The 25,412-nt window shown below is 44.8% G+C and overlaps 1 protein-coding gene across 1 annotated transcript in view; it reads left to right on the forward strand.

Moving 5' to 3' along the window:
• Window positions 1–25,412, forward strand: part of RFC4 (replication factor C subunit 4) — a 149,150-nt gene that overhangs the window by 43,660 nt on the left and 80,078 nt on the right. Inside the window, exon 4 of the mRNA XM_078665711.1 lies at window positions 20,547–20,626. Coding sequence (XP_078521837.1) covers window positions 20,547–20,626 — 80 coding nt within the window. The remainder of the gene's footprint in view (window positions 1–20,546; window positions 20,627–25,412) is intronic.

Consider the following 25,412-nt stretch of genomic DNA (forward strand, 5'->3'; position numbering starts at 1 on the left):
CAGCAGAAACACCCATCTTCAATTTGTGGATAAATATTATGCAATAAGAAAGGTGTCCTATAAATTAGCCATTTTGTATAGTATTGCATGCGTTTAAAATTAGTGCCTCTTATTACTGTAGCATTTAGTTTGTTGATTCTATTCTAGGTATTTCTTGGAAGCTGTCACTTCTTTTTTCCACCATCTGTCTCTAATTTTTTTATTGTCAAATATTTTCACCCATGCGCTAACTGACCGTTGTATCAGGGTTTCAAAAGCATTACTTCTGTCTATACTTGATGTTATACTCCTAGCATCAACATTTTCCAAAATGTGCCTTATAATAATAAATTACCATTTAAGCAAGTTTTGGGAGTGTAGGAGCCCAATTTCTATCTCTGGCCATGTCTTCCAGGAGTAACAATTGGCAAAATCCCTAACTTGCGAGTATCCATTCTCTTCCCACTTTCTTAACCGCATGCGCGCTAGCGGGTTTTCCCGCTGTGCGCTGCGATTTTGAAAATCGCGCGTTACGTGACAAAGCCAGCTCGTCATGCGCGTAGCGTAGGTAACGCACATGACGAGCTGGCTTTGTCATGCGCGTCGAAGGGGTTAAAACGCCAGTTTCTAATAAACTCTTCTCCCCTGTTTAAAGATCACAGCCTCGTAAAGCCATTTATTTGAGGGATGCTATAAAATGCTGACAGTTGAGTTTTTTGTTTGAAAATCCATTGGAGAGTCTTTGTTTTTTTCTTTTTTTAATATATATTTTTTTAAATATTTTTTTATTGGTATTTTACACATTACAAAAATATCAAATGTTGTGACATATAACGAATAGGAGGTTCCACGGGCGTGCCAGTAGGGAAAAGCGATTTACACTTGTGACTGCCCCACATTTCTGCATCTGATATTTAACACTTAACATTGAACATATAGGTGTTTGTGAGTGGTTGCGTGTTGTGACGTAAAGATAAAACATAGATGTGTTTGGCGGCTTCTTAGTGTTAGATTACACACTCTTCGCTGGGTTACTAGCGGTTGGTCTGATCTGTACAGTTGTTTTAGGGAGGTTTGTAAGAGCTGAGGAATTTGTCTAGTGTTGACCACATTCCTTGGTTTGGGTGTCTCCAGGGTGTTTGTCTTAATCCAGTGATGTCTGCCCCTCTTCGGAATGTGACCCAATTCAGCCACCCCTTGAAAGTGGCTTTGGAGGTGTCTTTCCACTTGACTAGTACTGTTTTGACTGCTGTCGTTAGGAGGAAGTCTAGTAGGTACTTGTCCTGTTGTGTGGCTAGATCTGTTGTAATATGAGCGGAGGTTGTTGTGGCGAATGAGTGTTCTAGAGTGCATTCCAGGGCGTCTCTGATGAAGTTAAACACCTTCCCCCAGAATTAGCTAACTATTACTGCATTTGAAGATGAGGTGTGCTAGGTCCCCCCCTTCAGTGCCGCAGTTCCAGCAGCTCATTGGATAGTCTTTTATCGTACTTTTTTAGGGTACTTAACTATTCTTGTTGGAGCTACAATTTTATACTTCATTAGCATCTTGTTCATGAAGAAATGATCTAACTCCGGGGAATCTGACTGACAGGAACATCTATAACTGTTGTGTGCAAAACTTGCATAGTAAGAAGTCCTTATATTTGGAAGGGACAACCCTCCCTCTGCAATAGAGGCATTTAAAGTGCTAGGTGCCAGCCTAGGTGTTTTGTTAGCCCATAAAACGGATGAAAACATACTGTCTATCTCATTAAAAAAAAGACGTTTGTAATGCGAGCGGAGCAGCTGAACATAAAAAATGGAATAGAGGCAGAATAGACATACATATGAGTGCCACACGGCCTAGTATTAATAGTGGGAGTTGGTTCCATCGTGCTAAGGGGCGTTTAACTTTTTGCATCAGCGGGATGTTGTTCAGTTGAAATGGATCCTCTACTTTCTCAGTCACATAAATCCCTAAATATCTCTTTGGACGAGAGTTGTAAACTGATCTCAAATTTGGCAGTAGCAAATCGGTGGAGCAATTGCACAGAAACATTTCATTCTTGGCCTTATTTATTTTATGGCCTCCTATTGCCTGAAATACCGAGAATATCCCCAGGATTTCCTCCTTGGTGCCTTCTTTAGGATTTAAAAAAAGGACAATATCATCGGCCTATAGTTTTATATTAGTCATCCCTTGAATGGGAGCAGTGTGAACCATTTTCTGTCTAATCGCTATTGCCAAGGGCTCTATAAGCAAGGCAAATAAAATCTGGGAAAGGGGGCAGCCTTGTCTAGTACCCCTATCTATTTGACAAGTGCCCACATTTATGGAGTTAAATAGGTTTGCGCCTGTGAATCCTTGTATAAATGTCTTATTAGTTGTTTGAACCCATCTGGGAAACCAAACTTTTCCAAAATTAAGAATAAACAATTTCATGATACCAAGTCAAACACTTTTTTAGCATCTAAAAACCATACCTGAGCCTCTAACCTATTTTTATTAAAATAATATAATGCTTCTATTAACAATTTCGTGTTGCTGGAGAGCTGTCTCCCGGCTACAAATCCACATTGATCCACATGTATAAGTAACCCCACCATTCTATTAAGTCTGTAAGTAGCTTGGGGGCGTGGCTAACCGAGCAGCGAGATGGCCGCTCTGTGAGCGAGCTCCGCCGGCTGCACGCTGATAAATCCTTAAATCATCCTTCACAGCGTTACCGAGGGGACCGGTCTGCGGATGGAAGTGCTGCAATTGACCAGGGGCACGATCGACTAAATCCTTGACGATCATAGTGGGCTGAGCGGCGAGATCTGGCAGCCGCGATCTGCACCGGCCCGAGCGCCCGCGCCCGCCTACTGCTGTGGACCCTGCGGCGGCGGTGTCTTCTCACCGGACCCTGGGGATTTCTGGGCCATCGCCGGTCGGCGGCGGATAGACTGCACTGACACCCTCATCGCGAGGCCGGGTGCCGCCAACAACTGCTGCGTTGTGACATTCGGAGGAGCGGAGCGCCCATTGACCTGAGGTAACGGCTCGGGGCTAGGGTAGCCGCGCGTAGCCGCCACTTTGTGGTGCAGCCGGGTCGCTGTGTGAGGAGCTGCCGACCCGCGGCACACCGGAGACTAACCTGTGTGCACCCCTTGCTTGGCGGACCCCTGAGCCCCTGCAGATCGCCGTTTGGAGAGAGAGAGGCGATCGTATCCTGATTGCGAGCGCTCCAGCTCCGGGCACCGAGGCAAGCCGGGGTACTCAGCCTGATCCTGCCGGGGCCAGACCCCCGCTCTGCCCCATCATTGCAGATCGCTTGGGGGCTTGCCTGACCGTGCTTCGGGGCTATTATTCCCCCAGTTCTCCTGCGCAACAACACGGGCTGTGCCTGCCAGACCTGCAGGGCCGCCTCCACAGGGTACTGGTGAGTGCACCAAACCACGTCCTGCACACCACGTCCCTCGCGTGTCCACGATGGGGGGCACGAAGGATGCGAAGCAGCCCAAACTGACATTCGACCAGAAGCAGAAGGCCAAGCAACAAACAACGGACACGGGAGCCGCGTCGTCCCCTCCCAAAAGCCCTGCAGCTGAGATCGATTTTGGCGCTTTAATGCTGGAGGTCAGATCTAGCTTGAAGAGTATCGACGCTAAGCTGGATGCAATGTCCACGCAGCTAGAGGCAGTCAAGTCCAAAGTGGACATGCATGAGACGAGGTTGGACTGCCTTGAGAACAGAAATACAGAATGTTCCGAGTTCCAGCAGCAGACTAAGCAACACATTACCAACATTGAGCGCGAACTGGAATCCATGCGTGCCAAGGCGGACGACTTAGAAGCGCGCTCCAGGAGATCCAACATCAGAATTACTGGTATTCCGGAGACGGACAACACCGGGAAAATGGAGATCTTTGTGACAGATCTCTTACACGAGCTATTTGACCCGCACCTGTCCCAGGTATTTACAGTGGAGAGGGCGCACAGGACACTGGGCAAGACACCGCCACCGGGCGCCACTCCTCGCCCTATACTAGCCAAACTGCTCAATTTTCAGGACAGAGACCGCATCTTACAGCTGGCCCGAGAAAAGGGTAAGATCCTACATAAGGGAAATCACATCTCGTTCTACCCTGATTTCACCCCCCTCGTCCAGGCGGCCAGAAAGGAGTTCATGCCTGCGAAGAAACTCCTGATGCAAGCCGGGGTCAAATACTCCTTGTTATACCCGGCCAAGCTGAAAGTCTTTCATGAACACGATACACACTTCTTCACTGACGCTAAATCGGCCTTGAAGTTTGCCAAACATATCTGTGGCCCTGGCGCCAGACGCAAATCGCCGAGGTTGGAGGAAGATGCGGCCCACATGAGCGACAACGATTGAGGAGATGGGAGACATGAGGTCCGTGTTACCCCTTTCCTCTGCAGCTGACATTTGTTGAGTTGGTCGGCTCTCATGTGACACGGAACGGAGGACGCTGCTGGAAATGACAGGACTGGCCTGCCCACGCTGGGGGGAACTTGGTTGTCAACTGTATCCCAGGTCTGTGGTGATTTTATCTGTACGCAAATTCATTAGTGCTTGGTCCGTGATGCCGGGCACCCCTCGGGTGTCGCGGATATCCTTAAGTGTGCAGCCACCCTGTGCACTCAGGGGTGTTAGCTAGGAGCACCTCGCCCCCATGGGGTATCTCCTGTTATTTTTGTTCTTAGTTCACTTAAGTGCGATTCGGAGCACGAATGGGATTTTAGCGCAACCTGATTGGGGGGTTGGCGTGGGAGGAGGGTGGGGGGGGCTGTTGAAAGTTTGGTTACCAGTTCTGGAATGGTGCAAAGAGATCTATTTTATCACTTCTATGCTGCGCGGGGGAGCGTTATGTGTGCGACGGGCTGGTCTTGATTGTGCGATGGGGGTGGACAGGGTGGGAGCCCGATTGCCCCGGCTACACCATCGGTATGGGGGGTGTTAAACTATGGACTTGGAACATTCGGGGCCTTGGGTGCTATAAGAAAGCTAAATTGATGCATACTATGTTGGCCAGGCACAATGTGGACATATGTTTTTTGCAGGAATCTCACATTAACTCGACCCCCTCGCCCAGGCTGAAACATCACAGGTGGTCGCATATATATTCTGCTATATACTCTAACTATGCCAGGGGGGTGGCTATCCTAGTACGGAAAGGGTTGGATTGGAGGGAGCACAATTGTATACTGGATAAAGAGGGCCGTTATGTTCTTGTGCATGGTTCATTTCAAGGGAGGCCGCTGGTTCTGGCTGCTGTATATGGCCCCAATGTGGACGATCCAGATTTCTTTCGTAATGTCTGGGCGCAAATTGTATTGCTGGATTGTAGCCTGATTGTGGTGGGGGGGGATTTTAATGTAGTGTTGGATGATGATTTGGACCGGAGAGGTGCGAGTAGACCTACGCATGCTAAAGCGAGACAGGCGTTGCTTGATGTGATGGAGGAGGGGACACTGACTGATGTGTGGAGACTTCGTCACCCTGGGGAAAGAACGGGGACCTGTATCACATGTCACCATGATGCTTGGTCCCGCCTAGACTTTTGGCTGTTATCTCCTGAGGTGGCGACATGGGTGGGGGAGGTGGATATTCAGGCCAGGTCACTTTCGGACCACGCCCCCTGCATGCTAGAACTGCGGGTTCCCAATGTCGCCCCTAGGGCATTCTCATGGCGACTGCCACCTCACGCCCTTTCAGATCAGGTGTTCACGGAAGAAATCAGAGAAGACATTGTCAAGTATTTCGTGGACAACGAGGGTTCAGCCTCCTCGGAGGCCATAGTGTGGGACGCCTTCAAGGCGGTAATACGGGGCCAATGTATAGCTCGGCAGACAGGGGTGCTACATACCATACGTCGGACACTGACCCAGCTCGAACGTGAGCTTAAGGACCTAGACCTGGCCTTCTGTCGCGACCCAACGTTGGCGCTTGCAGGCAGTTTTAAGGCCAAACTACTGGACTTCAACGAGGAGGCGCAGAGGGAGGTGAGGTTCCTAGGGAGGCAGGCCGAGGCCCGCAGATATGGGGAAGGAGATAGACCAAGCAGGACGCTAGCCAGATTGATTGCTCCCCAGGCGCAAACACACTATATACACACTATACACAATAGTGAGGGGTCCCTGGTCACGGGCCAAGAGGCGGTGCTGAAGGCCTTTACTGATTTTTATGCTTCCCTTTACACGTCCAAACACTCTGCTGCTCCTGCTTCCCTGGACAGTTTTCTTGACTCTATCGCCCTTGTCTGGTTCAACGACAACCATAGGCAGTACATGGACCTGCAAGTCTCGGTCCAAGATATAGCTCAGGTTATCAAGAGCATGCCAGCTAACAAAGCTCCTGGCCCTGATGGCCTGACCACAATGTTTTACAAGACGTATGCTGAAGAACTGGCCCCGAAACTGCACTCAGTATTCGTTGAGGCGCTGGAGCTGAATTCCCTCCCAGACTCAATGCATGAGGCATTAATCGTCACCCTATTAAAACCCGACAAAGACGAACTGTTCCTAGACTCCTATCGTCCCCTTTCTCTCATTAATGTGGACGCTAAGATCTTTGCCAAGATCATTGCAGACAAGCTACAGCCGATGCTGCCAGTCATCGCTCTCCCGGACCAATCGGGGTTTATCCCTGGCCGTGCCACCTCGCACAACCTCAGAACACTTTTCTCTATCCTGCATTATCTCCACCCTTCCGTCCAGGCCGCGGTTGTGTTCCTAGACGCGACTAAGGCATTCGATTCTTTAGAATGGCCGTACCTGTTTCGTGTCCTGGGCAGGATGGGCTTCAGTCATAACTTCATCACTCTCATCAAACTGCTATATGATAAGCCCAGGGCTCGGGTGCGAGTGAATGGTCTGGTGTCCAAGCCCTTTCCCATCTCCAGAGGGACTAGACAGGGATGCCCATTGTCACCCCTCCTCTTTGCTATTGCAATGGAGCCGCTGGCGGCCAGGATACGCCAACACCACACGGCGAGAGGGATTGGCTTCAGCTCTCGCAGTTTGCTGATCTCTCTCTATGCAGACGACGTCACTCTGTATGTCAGCAACCCTACGGAAAATATGAATCCACTGCTCCGGGAATTCGTACGCTTCGAGGGCCTGGCGGGCGTGTCTATCAATTGGTCCAAGTCGGTTGCATTCCCTCTAACTGACGAGACGGTTCAGCCTCCCTCGGACTACCCCCTGCGTTGGGAGACTGACGCGGTCAAATACTTGGGTGTCTGGATCAGTCGTGATACGCAGGAATTGTGGTCCCTTAACTTCGGCAGAGCGGTTGACTGGCTGGAGCGAAAGGTGGAGGTCTGGAACAAGCTTCCCCTGTCCCTGGTTGCGAGGATAGCACTGGCGAAAATGGTGGTTCTCCCGAAATTCTTATATCTGTTCGTCAATATTCCGCTGCCCATGACTGCAAGCTTCCATGCGCGCGTCCGCTCCTTGCTCTTGTCACTGGTGTGGGCTGGGGGGCAGGCGAGGACCTCTTGGGCCCTGCTCACGCTCCCGTTGCGACAGGGGGGCCTCGGAGCACCTGACCTAAAACTATACTCGCTGTGTGCACAGGCTCAGTTTTTGCATTTCTGGGTTTTCCCCACCCCTTACCAGCCGCATGTGGCGGTGGAATTGGCCGCGGTTGCCCCGATGCCGCTTCAGGTGGCGCTGTATGGTAAGGTTTCTCGCCCCTCGAGGGAGGTCGACACCGTAGAAATGATTCGCTGGGCCTGGAGGGAGTTGCGGCACAGGGCGGGTCTTCCCCTGCTCTATGCGCCGGCTATTCCATTGCGGAGCAACCCGATGCTGCCCTGCCTGTGTGCTAGGGGCGACACCATTACGCTCCAGGGGAGACGAGTTACCACTTTCGCAGACATCTACCCCGATGGGACATTTGGTGGATTAGGTGTCCGTGAGGACGGCCGGCCTACCTCGTTCTCGGACACGCTTCTGTATCACTCTCTCCGGGAGTCTTGTAAGAAGATGTGGCCCCAATTCCCCGAGGAACCTCCACAACTCGATGCCCTTCAAAACTTGCTATCACGACCCTCCCCCGCGAAACTGGTCTCTAGACTATACAATTGCATGCAAGAGCAGGCCCCGCTTACCGTGCCTAAGGCCAAGCAAGCTTGGGCCGCTGACCTGGATGGAACCCTGACGGATGACATGTGGGAATTCTGCTGCAAGCAGCTCACGGCGCTGTCCCCGAATTATAGGCTGCGACTGGTCCATTTTAAGTTCCTGCACCGGTACTATCGCACGCCGGTACTGCTACATCGCATGGGCATCCGCACTGATGCATCGTGCTGGAAGTGTGGTGGGGCTGATGCGTCTTTCCTCCATGTGGCGTGGAGCTGCCCTAAGCTAGATGAGTACTGGTCGAGTATTTTTGAAGCTATCAATCACATATTACACAGGTCAGATGAACCCACTCCGCTTTTGGGGCTCCTGGGATACATTAAGAACACTGAACCCTGTGACAGGAAACTGCATGCGATGCTGCTACTTTACGCTAAACGTCAGGTGGCGATACACTGGGGCCGTGGAGACTTGCCTACGTTTGCCGCGTGGGTTCGAGACGTTACATATGGTCAGACGCAACTCACGACTTACTGGGAAACGATGCCCACCGCATCTAGGCCCAGTGACATCTGGGCACCCTTCCTTCAGTGGACTAGAGAGCGGGCGGGCTCTGACGCCTCTGTGGACTCCCCTGGGGCGGGTGTTTCAGATGACATGGGGTGAGAACCTTGACCCCTGTGTGCATTTTCTTGGACGGATGGATAACTGCTTGGTGGTCGTGCCTGGGGGCTATGGAATGTTCTACTACTGTCGGGCTTCGTGCCTGCTGCGTTTCAGGTAGATTTGACATGTTGCCCACCTACCTGGCCAGGTGCCTCACTGCTTTGTCCCGCCACTTCCCCTCCCCCCCCCCCTCTGCCCCAGCCCCATGGGTGTTGCCTTGCAGTCCTCCTGCCGCTACCACTGCCACTTGTTGCCGTCCATCTGTGGCTGACTGGTCCTTGCACACGCGGCCCCGCGTATGTGTGATGTGATGTATGTTTGTTGAAATAGCTCTGCACCGAAGTTTGTTGTTTCCCTCCGATTGTTGTGGGGGGTTGGGCGAAAAGGTGCACGTGGACGTGATTTCTATGCACTACTGTTTTACTGCGCTGCGGCCCTTGTGCTCGCCGGGATGGCGGGACAAAGTTGAGAGCCTGGGGTTTGTTTGCCAGTCCACGGCACCCAAAAGTGTAAGACTATCCACTTTGCATTGGTTATACCTTTGGACTCCTTGCCCAGATCGGGGACATGTATCTCCCTAGGTGGCATGCCATCAGCCTTGTTTTACGACTCCTCATATGCTACTCCCTCTTGGGAGATATCTGTTGATATCGCGGCCTGCCTCCGGGTTGTTGGCGTGACGCAGTGTAACCTTTCCTTTTGTACAATAAATGTCTTATACCAAAAAAAAAAAAAAAAAAAAAAAAGTCTGTAAGTAGCTTTGTGAAGATTTTGTAATCAACGTTGAGGAGGCTAATGGGTCTGTAAGAGTTGATATTCTCCCTGTTTTTGTCCATCTTCAGGTTGCTAACCACTACTGCTGTATGGAAAGATGTTGGAGGTTCACCACCCTTGAGTAGATGGTTAGCGAGATTTAAAATGTGTGCGTTGAGGCGAATCTTTTGTAAAATTCGACTGACAGACCATCTTCTCCAGTTGCTTTATAGAAAACTGTAAAGCAACTGGAGAAGATGGTCTGCTAGTCTAATTTGACAGAAGATTTGCCTCAACTCTCAACGCACAAATTTTAAATCTTGCTAACCATCTACTCAAGGGTGGTGAACCTCCAACATGTTTCCATGCAGCAGTAATGGTTAGCATCCTGAAGAAGGACCAAAACAGGCAACATTAGTTACATGCACTTCTTACTTATTATTTGCTGATTATCCCTGGTCTCTCATGCCCCTTCGAATGGATAGGAATGGTGGTTTGCATCAAACTAACACCAATGGAAGGTTAACCGTAATACTTTTAAATCTGTGTAGACTAGGGTGGCGGTAATTATTCATTTCTTTGCGAACAATATGACTTTATTGAAACATTAAGTAGGGTTTCTTTACCAAGATCCTTCTCGCGATGGTTCGAAAGAAAGTAACATGATATCTGTGGGTAGAAATACAAAGATATGCAGGAAGTGTATAAATGGAGATTACATTTCTAATAAGTATCAATGGTGATGTTAGGGTTACTTCTAAAAGAGTGTTCAATAGTAAATTCTGTTATTTCTTCATTTTTATCAATAAAATAAGATTGTTTGCAGTCTGTCTCGCATAAAGTAATTGAACAATTGTACAGTTTGCCATTCATGAATACCCACAAACATGAGTGTTAAGGTTTAGTACAATAAGCAAGGCCACCCCTTCCCCAAACCTTAAATTTAAGAATGTACCAATTCCACCATGTATTTCCTGCATTCATAAGTGCAATACACAAGTGTAAAATTACACCAATCTGGAAGAATTTTACCCTTACCAAAGAAATTTCACTGACCAAATTTGTCTCTGGTTGTACATGAAAATGGGCAACAAAAAATGCTGAAAAATTGAATCTGTTGGGCTTGATGATAATTAGAAATATATTGAAATTTAAAAGTGTTTTGCAACTTTGTAGCCGTTTAGCCAGGTTATCAGTGTCCTTACCTTCTTAATTTTAGTTTTAAACTGCTACATTTCGGAAGTTATTTTACAGTGAAAATATATAGCAAGGATACACTTTCTGGACACCATAATGGAAACCATGGTTACACTGGCATTTTTTTCCTGTGAACGTTTTAAAAATTGCATGTTGTATGGAAAGTAACTCGTTCAAAGGTGTAGGAACTTGCTGATAATGGTATACAGTGAATGACCTTCCTCTCCTAAATTGGAATCAAAATCTTTAATTTTGATCGATAATTCAACTGCTAACCATGCAGTGTTGTGTCTCACTGCTTTGGAAAAACATAAAATGGGCTGAGATGGATAGGAATTGGAATTTGTTGTGTCTAAAACTCCATACTCCTAACAATTTGTAATTTGCAAAACAATGCTATAACTGAGCAAGATATTTAAAACACAGGATCTAGTGGGCTGAGAAAGACGAAGGGGTCCTGGTGTAGTCAGTCACGTTTGTTTCAAGGTGGGGTGGGTGAGAGTGGTGGTCAATGCTGAAAGGCATTGTTGAAACAGCAAAGTCTTTAAATCCCACAGGATGTGGTGAAAGGAAGGGGACAATCTTCTGGTGGTATACTTTTCTGGCTTACTTCCCCCCATAACAAGTAAAGACTGATGCCAAGTCTTTCATTGAAGGCATTTTGGATTTTCATTGAAGTGGTGCTCTGATGCAGTGTATTCTTTGACCTTCATATGTCACACGATTAGGACAAGATAGACTTGGTTTCATTACTTGTGGCCTTTGTGTATGATGAAGTAACTTTAAAATTTGATGTTGGCAGAGGGTGGGGTGATGTGATCTTTCTATGGATGTGGAGGGGCTAAAATGTATGAAAAACACCCCATATGAGATTTTATGTGCCACTGGGGAAGAGGAAATTCAGTTGATACCAAGGTTAGTGACCCTTGATTGTTATGAGTCTTTAATGAAGTATTTGTCACTTCAAATGTTATCCGATTTTGCACTATGATGTAATCATGGGGAGCAGCCATCTTGTTTCATGTTAAGATAGCCAAAATTAAATTCTGTTTTAGTTAGAGCCTCTGTAAAGGAGAATAGTCTATTTGTTTTTTAACTCGTTGAAGGTGCATGACATGTCCTTAGAATAGCATGAGGCAAATATGAGGTGGTATATGGCCGAGAAAAAGCAGTTGTCAGGAAGGGTAAGCATTCGATGATTATCATTGAGATACTCATGTGGAAGTACAGGGTGGTGAATAGGACATTGTGGGTCCACTGTGTCAAAAGACACAGTACGTCCAGTTGGGCGTGGATCCTCTTAATTATGTGTAGTTGTCGGCTACATGGAGGCTTTTTTTGTGTTGTCCGGGTGGATGCAAAATTGGTACTACGTGTAAGATTGACATCTGAGTGTGGGATGCAACTGAAATTCTGATGGTTATTTATAAGCTTTTGCTGGTGATGGAATGGTATTTATTTGTCAGCTTATCAAGACTAAGGTATGGGCATTTTTCTTTAGATTAAGGATGTGGCTGAAGTGGAGAAATTCCCTGCCAAAAGAGGTACTGACCATGTTGAATTGAGGTGGAGACCCTTTTCAGGTAAAGATTTGGAACCTGATTAAGATCTTGGCGAATGGGAAACTCCGTCACAATTGTGATGAATATCCCATCCGCTGTATTACAAGTGCCATAGGATATAATGGAAATTGCTATACGGCACACAGGATATCCATCACTTTTGTGACGGAGTATCCCATATGCCAAGATCGTAATCAGGCCATTAGTAGTTTTCACCGTAGGAGGTAGCTTTGAAGGTAGATTGTTGGAAAAACTCCTCAAATATGAGTGAGGTAAAGGTGTGTGAAATGGGTTTGTTATGTGGAAAGTGATGACCTGGAAGGTTGGTAGTCGAGTAGATATTAGGTCTGATTTTGATTTTGGAGCGACTGATGGCAGTGGATTTCTGTCTTTGGTTTATAATTAATGCATAGGTGAGTGTTAATGCGGTCTCTTGAGGTATGGAAGAGTCCTGTACTTGTTCTCTGGAATCCAGAGAGAGTTTACGGATACCAATTGTCGTTTGCTATTTTGATTGTGTGCTTCACAAATAACTTTTCAAGGGATGAGATGTTTTGAGGATTGTCTTTCTTTAGTACTTTAAGTGTGCAGAGATTAGATTTTTTTTCTTCAAGGTGACCTTACCCAATATCCAAAGTAGTGCACACAATGCTTTTATGTTCTGTGATTTGACATGCCCTACAATTCATCTGAACTTTAAGTAGCATGTTCGTTTTTAGGTCTCGCCTGGCCTGTTATCAACAGTAAATGACAAAAAATGTGATCTCTGTATACATTTATAGATTTCATGAGCTGTGCAAAATCTGGAAATCTATATTTGCTGTGTTTTGTTGCAGACATGTGGTTAAGTATTCCAAAAGAGCGTACATGTAACTGGTTAATTATGCGAATATTGTCTTTGGAGTGGTTGAGTGATAATGCCGACGACAGGGTGGGGCTTAGTTCTCTAAACGTAAGGCACCGGGAGCAACATGTATTTTAAAACAAATGTCCACCCATTTCCTGAGCATTTATTGAAGTGTTTCTATACTGCTGCACATCACCTTCAGATCCTTTCACATATCCGTGGGATTGAATACATTTCCCGTACTCCTATCCACACTTAAAAGCTGATGGAGTCTAACTGTGGATTGTTAAGAATGTGTTCCTCAAGTTATTTATTCACAAATTGCTGCACGCCTTGAGTTCAATTAAACCGAATTCTGAGCTGGCTTATTTTCAGGTGTAATCCAAAGTGATTCAATGCTGAGTTTGCCGTCTAGCTAGGGTTGAAAGGCATGCTACAGCTGGGGGTCCACCTGCGTGTTTCCGTCACATGAAAACTGCATGCAGTTGCAGTTACCTGGACTGCTCAGAGAGCGTGGAACGTTTTGGCAACTTGTATAAATATGTGCATGCATATTTTTGTTTCCTAACTTTGTAATCTTGGCAATATATGGAAGAGTTGTGCTTTTTTTAATAGTCTGTTGTAGATAATGTTCCGTTGTCCACACTGCCTTATTATCAGCTCACAGCCGGACTGGAGTCACTGAAGCAAGGATACCGTTAGGGTGCTCTTACTCAATAGCTGCATTGGCTTGAGGGTGAATGAGGGTTCAATGGTGCATATAGCTCTGAGAATTCTTACTTTCAGTGAGACAGTGGGCCTTACATTTCAAGACCAGTCAAAGTTTTGAAAGCCTGGCTGTGTTACTTCCAGCACTAATATCATACTGTTGGCCAGTCATTGTTTCGGTAATGGAAGTTATCCTTCAACAAGCAGAAAACATGTTGCATGCATGTGGCTATATCTGCCTGCCTCAATTTGCTTAAGGTGACCATTCTATGTTTCACTGTTTTACGAATGCACAAAAGTAGTTTTATTTAGTGTATCCCGGTTGGATAGTGCCAGTTATTTATTAATGGCAATTGTCTATTGCGTAGTTAAATGCCCGACTGATGCCTTCTACAAGTTATTCATTTTTTAACTTTTTTGACTGCAGTGTATTAAACTTTGTTGTGTCCTTTAGAGTGTATTTTGTTCTCTTTGATTATTGACTTGAGCGATTGGCTTTCCGGGTTTCGTATGGCTCTTCTAAGCTTGGCTAACCCTTTGTTTTAGGACTTGATGGTGGATTTTATGCTCTGCTTTGGATTTCTGGTTGTAGCTGAGGCCAGCATGACCTGTATGATGGATCCACCATAGTGGAACATTTCAATCAAGGTGTGTCATTTTGCATGGAATTCATTTGAGTGCTTTAAGAGGCTTCCTCAAACTCTTCAGTGCAAACAGGGATTGTGTTAGTGCATGAGTTTCATGAGGTCAATAATAATGAGGTCTGATGATCTGTAGTGGCAGCATTTAGACAGCTTTGTATGAGCATAACGTCGAGCATGTGCCGAGGTGTATGTTAAGCTGTTTACTCCCATTTTGATGCCTAGAGTGTGACTGCGTGATTATTTGAAAGTCCGCTTCTAGATTTGCATTGGATTTGCCAGCCCATGTGTTGACCATGGCCATGAGCTTCATTTTCCTAACCATGGTCTGCAAAGTTAGGGCAAAAATAAGGTCCTCATTGAATAATTTAGAGATGTATCTTGGATGGTCGCTTCTGAAATGGCTATTTGTGTTGAGCAGCACGCGACTGCACACTTGAATGATGTACTAGTTGTGCTTTGGTTCTTTCCAAAAGTGTGAAGGGAGAATGATCGTGAATGAGTCATGCCCCATTTAGACCAATTATGCAGCACTTCTTTTCAGACAGTGGGACGTGAGATCCTGCTCCAGTCGATGTTGAATAGTCTGAATTTTATTTGAAGATCAAGTTCCACACCGAGATGGGGTGGGAGTGGATTTTCAGCTTGGGCAGAGCAGTGGGAGCCAACGCATATTGTTTCCTTGATGTAGTGCTTTTATCTAGGTAGAAAGAGGTAATAGTTTGTCATGTAGGGTGTCAGATGGAATAAAGGTCCTCTTTTAGATTGCGTTCTTGGGAAGGTCTCCAGGGAATGATTCAATGAGGTTTCCATTGGGTTAACACTAATGTGGATTGTGGTGTTGTCATTTTGAATCTTTGAAGCCCATGTGAAGGGATGGTACCTCCAGTAGCCCAGAGTTGGAGAAATAACTTCCAGTTTCTAATCAACCACTTCTTTAAGGATAAAAGCAACCAGAGTCCACATACAAGAACAACATTGAGCTTATCTCAGACTGCACTTTTGAATTGACTCACTGTTCGTCAAACCTGCTTTAAATATGTACCTTCATAATCAGTGAGATGTCTCTGTAGGTGTAGTGAAAGCTCAAAGAGAGAGGAAAGCGGGAGAGGTTGGTTGCACTTAGATTTTGCAAGTGAGAAGTGTGGAATTTGGTTCCTTCGGTAATCAGAAACTCTGTGAATGCAGTGAGTTTAGTATCTACTCACGACTTGTATTTCTGCCAGTTTACCTACCCTTTAGCGGGGCTTAAAAGGATACCAGGAGCCCTCGTGCACTCAAGAATAGTGGGCCCCTTGACCCACAGTTTAATAGGATACGACGGGCCCCTCAATGCCCTGAGCCCCGGTGCTACTGCACCTAGTGCCCATTGATACCACCGCCCCTGCTTTGTACATGGCACAGTTTCTGTTCTTTGCTCGTTCCCTCGTTGTTCTGAGTTGCCCATTGGTCTCACTTTATGCATTTTCCAAATAATTAAAGATAGCAATTATATGCCCACGCTGTTAAGCGTGCACATTAATTGTCCAATTAAACATGATGATCCCTGATACAGCTTCTGAGGGTTTGACTTATGATTCTTGTGCAGCTAATATTTCACTCTGAAAACGTCTTTGCAAACTCCAACGCTCTTTTGCTACATTTCCTACTGCCGTTTCCGAGGGTCTATGTATATTTAATACCAGTAGCACTACTATATCCGTGCCACGTTTATACTTGATCCGTGCTGGATTTTGGTTACGTATGGAAAGCGTTTCATACTGTCTAGATATAGTGTTTCAGGTCATCTATAAATACTGCTGCAAAGGTATTCTGTGGGTCACAACCTGCTTCGTGTGGGGTTACTGTAAAGGACAGCGCTGCTTTTAGCCCACAGACCGACCCGGAGATGGTATTTCCAGTACACGCCGTTGGCTCATCAGCAATTTGAAGGCTAGTGGTGGGTCACTGCGTGTGCCAACTGCGAAGTGATTTCGTTTTTTAACGTAGACAGAGATGTAAAATGTAAATAATTGGGCTTCCTGTGAACTGGTCATTTGTTTAAAGCAGGCATCTCCATAGAGTAGCTCTCTTGTGTGCAGCCCAGTTTTCTAACTTAGAAGCGTTTCCTCGGTTGAATAATGCATGTTTTACAACTTTGAAAAGCGTGTCCTCGAGACAAAAATGTGCATTTTCTCAACACATAGCCTGATGTTTGTAGAAAAACTGTTGGATTTCCAAATTATATTGAATATACTTAAAGCCGATGTTTGAGTGATAAATCATGATGCACTGGGGAGACTTATTCCTGATATTATTACCTTGGTGCCAGGGGCGTTGCAGCTATGACTGTCATTTATTAACCATGTAGGCTCATTGCAAATCATTAAAGCCTTTTCCCCATTACTGCTGGTAACTCTGCCTGATGCACTGAGGTGATCCTGCTGGTAATCTTGTCTGGGTTGGCCACTAATGTAATCTTGTCTGACAGGATCACTATTACTGCACTAAAGCTATTCGTAGCTCGGTATAATCGTCATTGAACATAAGAAGCTCTTAATTACAGAAAAGGTTGGAGACCCCTGGTTTAAAGTATAGGGCCGGATGTAATAACTCTGAAGCAACAATTCTGCAAGCAACTTACATTTTACATCTGTTAAAGTTTCCCAGATGTGTATTTCATGCTCCTGGTGTCTTACATGTTTTACAGAAGAATATGCTTTAAATAAGAGCCGGCGACCATAAGGAAATCATATTTTTCCAAATAACGCTAGGGAAAGTACACAAAACGCGAGAATTTGGCGCAAAACCCATGTCATATTAACAGTGCATCAAGCACTTTTGAACAAGCATTGGCAATACCACTAGATCAGGCCTTAAAGGAATGTTGTATGGTAATGTGGCGCATTGGAAGTACAAAGCATGGGAATACATATGTATTTATGTAGAAGTAAAGCACTGTAGAATTATATTAGTTTAGGTTAAAAGGTCAGGCGGCAGTTGCACTAAGCCAGACCTAAAAATCCATGAGGGTTAATGAATACACTCCTCCCATCTGTGCAGCTGCCAGAGAAACAAAAATCGATACAAAAGGGGATGATGGACGAAGCGTTTGAACAAATCAAACACTCACCCCCAGTCAACTGATCTGGGTTTAATCCATCACCATTCTTTAGTTCACTCTGCCACCCCAGTTCAGACATGGCTATATGCAAATCAGTCTGACCCTGTGCCTTATGGGAACAGTCCAGCCCGAACTTCCAAACCATGTCTTCCCTGGACCGGAAACAAGCATCCTGGGACCGGTTTCGGATTCATAATCCTCATCAGCCAGGCTATCTTGAATCCAGTGGCCAAGCGAACAAAGGACTCACGTCTGAGCATACCCTGCCACACTTAGGGCGAACAAAGCGATACAAAAGGGGATGATGGACGGAGCGTTTGAACAAATCAAACACTCACCCCCAGTCAACTGATCTGGGTTTAATCCATCACCATTCTTTAGTTCACTCAGCCACCCCAGTTCAGACATGGCTATATGCAAATCAGTCTGACCCTGTGCCTTATGGGAACAGTCCAGCCCGAACTGCCAAGCCATGTCTTCCATGGACCGGAAACAAGCATCCTGGGACCGGTTTCGGATTCATAATCCTCATCAGCCAGGCTATCTTGAATCCAGTGGCCAAGTGAACAAGGGACTCACGTCTGAGCATACCCTGCCACACTTAGGGCGAACAAAGCGATACAAAAGGGGATGATGGGCGAAGCGTTTGAACAAATCAAACACTCACCCCCAGTCAACTGATCTGGGTTTAATCCATCACCATTCTTTAGTTCACTCAGCCACCCCAGTTCAGACATGGCTATATGCAAATCAGTCTGACCCTGTGCCTTATGGGAACAGTCCAGCCCGAACTGCCAAGCCATGTCTTCCATGGACCGGAAACAAGCATCCTGGGACCGGTTTCGGATTCATAATCCTCATCAGCCAGGCTATCTTGAATCCAGTGGCCAAGTGAACAAGGGACTCACGTCTGAGCATACCCTGCCACACTTAGGGCGAACAAAGCGATACAGTTCGGGCTGGACTGTTCCCATAAGGCACAGGGTCAGACTGATTTGCATATAGCCGTGTCTGAACTGGGGTGGCTGAGTGAACTAAAGAATGGTGATGGATTAAACCCAGATCAGTTGACTGGGGGTGAGTGTTTGATTTGTTCAAACGCTCCGTCCATCATCCTCTTTTGTATCGCTTTGTTCGCCCTAAGTGTGGCAGGGTATTCTCAGACGTGAGTCCCTTGTTCACTTGGCCACTGGATTCAAGATAGCCTGGCTGATGAGGATTATGAATCCGAAACCGGTCCCAGGATGCTTGTTTCCGGTCCAGGGAAGACATGGCTTGGCAGTTCGGGCTGGACTGTTCCCATAAGGCACAGGGTCAGACTGATTTGCATATAGCCGTGTCTGAACTGGGGTGGCTGAGTGAACTAAAGAATGGTGATGGAATAAACCCAGATCAGTTGACTTAGGGTGAGTGTTTGATTTGTTCAAACGCTCCGTCCATCATCCTCTTTTGTATCGCTTTGTTCGCCCTAAGTGTGGCAGGGTATGCTCAGACGTGAGTCCCTTGTTCACTTGGCCACTGGATTCAAGATAGCCTGGCTGATGAGGATTATGAATCCGAAACCGGTCCCAGGATGCTTGTTTCCGGTCCAGGGAAGACATGGCTTGGCAGTTCGGGCTGGACTGTTCCCATAAGGCACAGGGTCAGACTGATTTGCATATAGCCATGTCTGAACTGGGGTGGCTGAGTGAACTAATGGATTCAAGATAGCCTGGCTGATGAGGATTATGAATCCGAAACCGGTCCCAGGATGCTTGTTTCCGGTCCAGGGAAGACATGGCTTGGCAGTTCGGGCTGGACTGTTCCCATAAGGCACAGGGTCAGACTGATTTGCATATAGCCGTGTCTGAACTGGGGTGGCTGAGTGAACTAAAGAATGGTGATGGATTAAACCCAGATCAGTTGACTGGGGGTGAGTGTTTGATTTGTTCAAACGCTCCGTCCATCATCCTCTTTTGTAGAGAAACAAAAATCGACATAAATTACCTAGTTATCAAATACATTTTAATGGCATTCCAAAGTTGTGTGCGCCCCTGAAAGTTCAAGCTTAAGAAGCTGGATAATAAAATAATGAAATAATCAAAATGATCACGGTTGCGTGGAGGGCCAGCATATTTTTGTGGAGGCACAGAAGTTCTCAACAATCAAAACACATACTCCTGGCTTCCAATGTGTAGGCGGAGCCAAATCCCCTCTCTAGGGATGCTCACATAATTGTTGGGCGACAGCTGTGCTGTCAAGCCAGCCCATAAAAAAGGTGCTATGCTAGTTCAGGAATGGGGACCGATTTCAGAGTAAATGGCCACTACATTTTGTACAAATGGATTTTGATCAGCTACCAGCCAGTTGGATTTGCCTGGATCCATATGACTGAAGAGTTACAGCGTGCTGGGGCTGTAAACCTTTCTTTTTGGGTGGAAAGGAAGGGTATTTTTATGCACTTGGTGCATCCTGTTGGTTAGTGTGACATTTTTCTGTTGCATGAACGTATGGATGCCATTCTAGCAAAAGAGAAAACCCTTATAGAAAAGGGATATAAAAAAACTCGGAGGGGGCTGTAATTATTATTCCAATGGAAAGATAAGGTGGGCTACATGGTTGTTCAGCAGCCGCGACTGTCCGTCGAAGGCCTTTCCCTTAACACGGATTAACCCCAGTCTATAGGAAGAAATCCCCCAGTGCTTTGACACAGCGCCCTGGATAGTAAAGTGATAGGGAGAGCACTCATGTCAGCCAGGGGTAACAGTTCCTTAATTTCTCACTTTATGCAGTTTCAACTTTCATAAGCACTGCAGTTTCTCATTTACCAATATTCCTATAGTATTAGAAAAGGATAAATGGTAGAAAAGGTTGCTCATCGGTTTCTGTGAGCAGCGTGAAATATCTACTCCATGGGTGGATCCTACAAAACCAGCCAATGCTGGTGCATTTGCGCATATTGTATTCTTTCCTCAATGTAAATTGATTTGAAGTACACCATTCATTGCAGAGTTTCTGATGTCCCATTTTTTGGTTTTGCAGCTCCCAAACCTTTTGTTTTATGGGCCACCTGGAACTGGCAAAACATCTACTATTTTGGCTGCCTCAAGGGAGCTCTATGGGTAAGTGTGAACCAAGGTTTGTTGGGTAATGCTCAAGTGCCTACTGTTGGCTAAGTGCATGCCATTTAGAATCTTTGTGTGAATCCACCATTCTCCTTTTTTAGCATAATATCGTCAGCTGTTTTGTCTGCTTTGATATTCTTTGTTATACCCTTGACTTGTGGAAGCTCACTCCAGAGGCACTTGCAATGGAAACTTGCTCAGCACATCTCCTTATGCCATGAAGCAAGCACTGCTATGTCTGGCTAAAATGTATACACTAGACTTAACATATGAGTTTAACTATTGTGTGCCATTGATTAAACAATAAAATGCACTGTTTCAGGCAGGAGATAAACATTTTATAGGGGCTTGCTTGAATAGCATATACAATTTGCAATTGCTCGGTTGATCTTGGTCACGCGCCGGACATGGTGAACTTATTAGCCTTTAGCTTTAATTATTGTTTTGTTTTTGCTAGATGGCTAAAGTGTTCTCAATCTCAAATCATGTACTTTTACATTTAGACCACAGAAAAAGAGTTTTCTCAGGCGATTACCTTTTGACATTCACAAGATTGTGGTTTGAGCTTTGAGGTAGTCGATCCGGTCTTGATTGAAGGAAGGTTGGCCGGGGATGGGTTTGGGTGAGTTAATTAAACCGCTAACACTGGTTCTCCATTCACTCCTTTTAGGGTGAATGAAGGGGATATTTGAACACCATTTTGGTGAATTACATGGCCATTCATAGAGGTGGTCCTCTGCCGCCCATTAACTAAAATTCTAAACTCTGTGTCAATCGCGGTTCACTTCTGCGAGTTCCTCCTGGTTGCATTGTGACCTTCACAGCCTTTCTCAACCTACGTTCTGGCTTCTAAAGTGCCCTCTCCCTTTTGGCCCCGTCAACTTACAGATCCTGGTGATCAAGTTCGCCGAAACGCGTCTGGTGTTTTTTTTCGGCACAAGCAATGCACTTTTGAAAAATCCAAAATAAAGTTTACCTGCAACTGAAGCTGAATCAAGAGTCCGTTTCTCCGTTTTTTGCTGAGTGGCATCGTTGAGCTTTGTGATTTTATATATATATATATATATATATATCTGCAATACCTCGCAGCAGCTACGCTTTCCCAGCGAAATACGAGGCAAGGACCAACTTTTCTCAGCATTCTTTATTTAGCCAACAGACAGGGTGTCATGACGCGTTTCGGCCGTCCCAGCGGCCTTGGTCACATGGCATTACAGAGTGCTTTGACCCCTTTTAAAGTGAAAACGTGCAATCACATGTCAAATTGATGGACATAGAAAAAATATACTAAGTGTATAAATACATATATTTTCACAATGGAAATATCATTACTAGCTGTATAAATACATAAAACAACCTTGTATTATTTAACCGACATTGTAAATAACCATGCCTCTAATGTGTTTTGGAAAAAGATTAGCATAGTGCAATTAAATATCAGCATAAATGCTGGTTCCACCATCCAAAACACAGATTAATTATTACAGCCTCATCCATCCGACATTGCATAACTAAAGTTCAAATACTAGTGCTCACCAACGTGTACTAAGTCATAAACAAAATTATAAAAATTTCTATTATTACATAATAATAGAAAAGATCAAAAATTATAATCAACAGTATCAAGAGACCATACAGAGGAAATGCTCAACTGTGGGATATTGTCCAGCCACTGAGTATACTTAATTAGAAAATGTTGCAAATAATTATCATTTTGCATATATATATATATTCTAATTTTATGTATTCATTATTGCACATCCTATATTACCACGGGAATGACTTATAGTATAAAGTGACCTCGTGCTATTTAGTGCAATATAATCAAAGTGACTGGTGCATTGAGATTTCAAGGACTTAGTATTGATGGGGAGAAAGTTAACGGGATATATACAGGGACGGAATACTTTCATAGATGTTAAATAGAAAATTATTGATCATTTGATTCAAGACTCATTTTAGTGTACTAAAACCATACAGTACTAATGAAATAGACAATATATTCGAACTCACTAAAACAGCGCATAATTGATTACGCCATTAAAATGAATTACATCAACACCATAAAACCAGCCTATAAAAAAGGGAATCGGTGACATGATTAAAATCAGCTATCATAAAAAACACTAGGATAAAACTACCCAAATATCTAAAAGACGGCTAAAATCAATCATATCATAATTATACATCACAGTTATAAATATCCTTTCAATATAAAAAAACCAGACAATATATGTTACACAGTATAAATACAAAGATGTGCAAAATGTGCAATGTATAATCCAACTCCTCTTATACTCTGACTAAAGTGCTATTTGATATGTCTATGATCCATTTGTCTTACTTGGTGTACATATTTCCAGTTTATAGATATGTGTGGAGGTCCTCCGTGGTATTGAGGCCTCCAGGCCATTTGGAATTAAACTCAAGGATATATTTTGTTTCCAACCTACGCATACAAGCCTCTCTATCACCCCCTCTTTTAGTTAACGGGACCGATTCAATAGCAAAGTATTTAAGGCACTGAGGTCTACTGTTGTGACATGCCTCAAAGTGCCTGGCAACCGGGTAACTTTGATCTTTATTGGTGATAGCGCGTAGGTGCTGTAAAATTCTCTTGTGGATTTGCAGTTTACTACTTCCAATATACCTGAGTTTGCAATCGCATTCCAATATGTACACACAATACTCTGTTCTACAGGTTAGATGTTGTTTTATTTCCCGGGTGATTTTAGGAATTACTGTAGTGTATTTCTTGGTGTTCACACCATGTTGGCATGCCTTACATGCCAAACACTTGTAGAAACCCCTACTGATTGGCCGCCATGGTTCCTTGCCAAGATGTTCCTCACTATTTTTCGAGAGAATAGTACCCATACTCAAACCTTTGCGGTAAGTTATCAACGGATTTGGGGGCATCAATTCTCCAATTATTGGGTCATCTCGAACAAAATGCCAATTTCTTCTGACAATACTCCTAAGTTCTTTTTCCTGCTTTGAGTATGTCATTATTAATCTTACAGGGTTGGCATTGCCACTTTGCAGTATATTGGGTTTCTCTTTGTAAGTTAACAGTTCACCTCTGGCTTTGAGCAGTGACTTTCTTATGGCGGTTTGTATTATCTTGGCACTGTAACCCCTATCCACAAATCTCATGGAGCTTTCTTGTTGCTTGATGATCATGTCTTCATTATTACTACAAATACGGCGGATGCGTAGCATCTCACCGTATGGTATAGATTTGATCAAATGTTGTGGATGGGCACTCGTTGCATGTAAAAGAGTGTTACCTGCCGTCGGTTTTCTAAAAAGGGTACTGATAAGAACATTATTTGATAATAAAACCTGCACATCTAAGAATGTCACCGATTCCCTGCTTATACTAGAGGTAAAATGCAGATTAAGATCATTTTCATTAATTTCCTGTATGAAATTTAAAATACTTTCTTCAGAACCATGCCACACAATAAATAAATCATCAATAAAACGAAGCCAACAAGTTATATTAGAAGTGCAGTATTTTTCAAATTTACGTTTGAGGACCAGTTCCTCCCACCACCCCATAAACAGGCGCGCGTAGCTTGGGGAGAAACTGGCCCCCATTGCTACACCCTGAACTTGTTGGTACATTTGACCATTGAACATGAAGTAATTATTGTCAAGGCAGAATGTCAGCATTTCCAAAAGCATCTTAGTGTGATGGGCTAATTCCATTGGCCTGCGGCTAAGATAGTACTCACACGCACGCAGGCCATCCCTATGCTTTATACATGTATATAATGAGCTGACATCCAATGTAACTAGCAACAAATCTGGTGTCCACACAATCTCCTCTATTTTTCGCAAGAAATCGCTTGAGTCCTGCACATACGATTTCAAGGATTTCATATGTGGCTGCAAAAAATAGTCAATATATCTTGAGAGATTTTCCAAGGGACCGCCACATGCTGCAATGATTGGCCTTCCTGGTGGCGCTGTGATATTTTTATGGACTTTAGGTATAAAGTATATATATGGAACCAGTGGGTGGTCCTTCTTTAAGTATTTGAACTCATCTCCACTTAGCATACCAAGTCCCTTCCACGCCACCAGGTTCCTGCACAGATTTTCCAGCATAATCCTGTATTTCTGTGGGTTGCTTTTGTTGTAACATTGGATGTCATCCAATTGTCTGTGCGCCTCCTCAAGATAATCTGTGATAGACCACAAGACAATATTTCCGCCTTTGTCAGAGTTTCGTACTATTACTTCAGCATCCTTTAACTTTATTGACAATTGATTGAGTTTTCTCTCTTTATTCGTATATTGTCGTTTATTTTCCTTGTTGTTTAAAGCCATCTTTTTAATTTGTAGTACAATCGCATCACTGAAAGCATCAAGTCCATCACGTGCAGCCAGGGGTATGTACTTGGATTTGGGCTTGAATGGGGTAATTGGCTTCTTCTGTCCACTGGATGCCATTATTTCTTGTGTCCCCATACTTTCTTCATTTCCCAACTGACACATGTCGTGGAACAAATTTAGATCGCTGACTGCCAGTTCAGAGGTGCTCGTCCCAGATTTAGTTAGTGCCACATTTGGGCCAGCTGTTTTATGCACAAATTGCTTTTTTAGTTTTAATTTCCGTATGTAATGGTAAATATCAGCCCTTGTTCTAGTATATGAGAAGTTCGATTCGGGGCAGAAGCTTAGACCTAAGCTTAAAAGCTGCCGTTCTGCAGCTGATAAAACTACTGTACTCAGGTTTATTATGGATTTTGCTTGTTGTTGATCGATAACTTGC

Source organism: Lissotriton helveticus, chromosome 11, assembly GCF_964261635.1.
Source record: "Lissotriton helveticus chromosome 11, aLisHel1.1, whole genome shotgun sequence".
Classification (NCBI taxonomy): domain Eukaryota; kingdom Metazoa; phylum Chordata; class Amphibia; order Caudata; family Salamandridae; genus Lissotriton; species Lissotriton helveticus.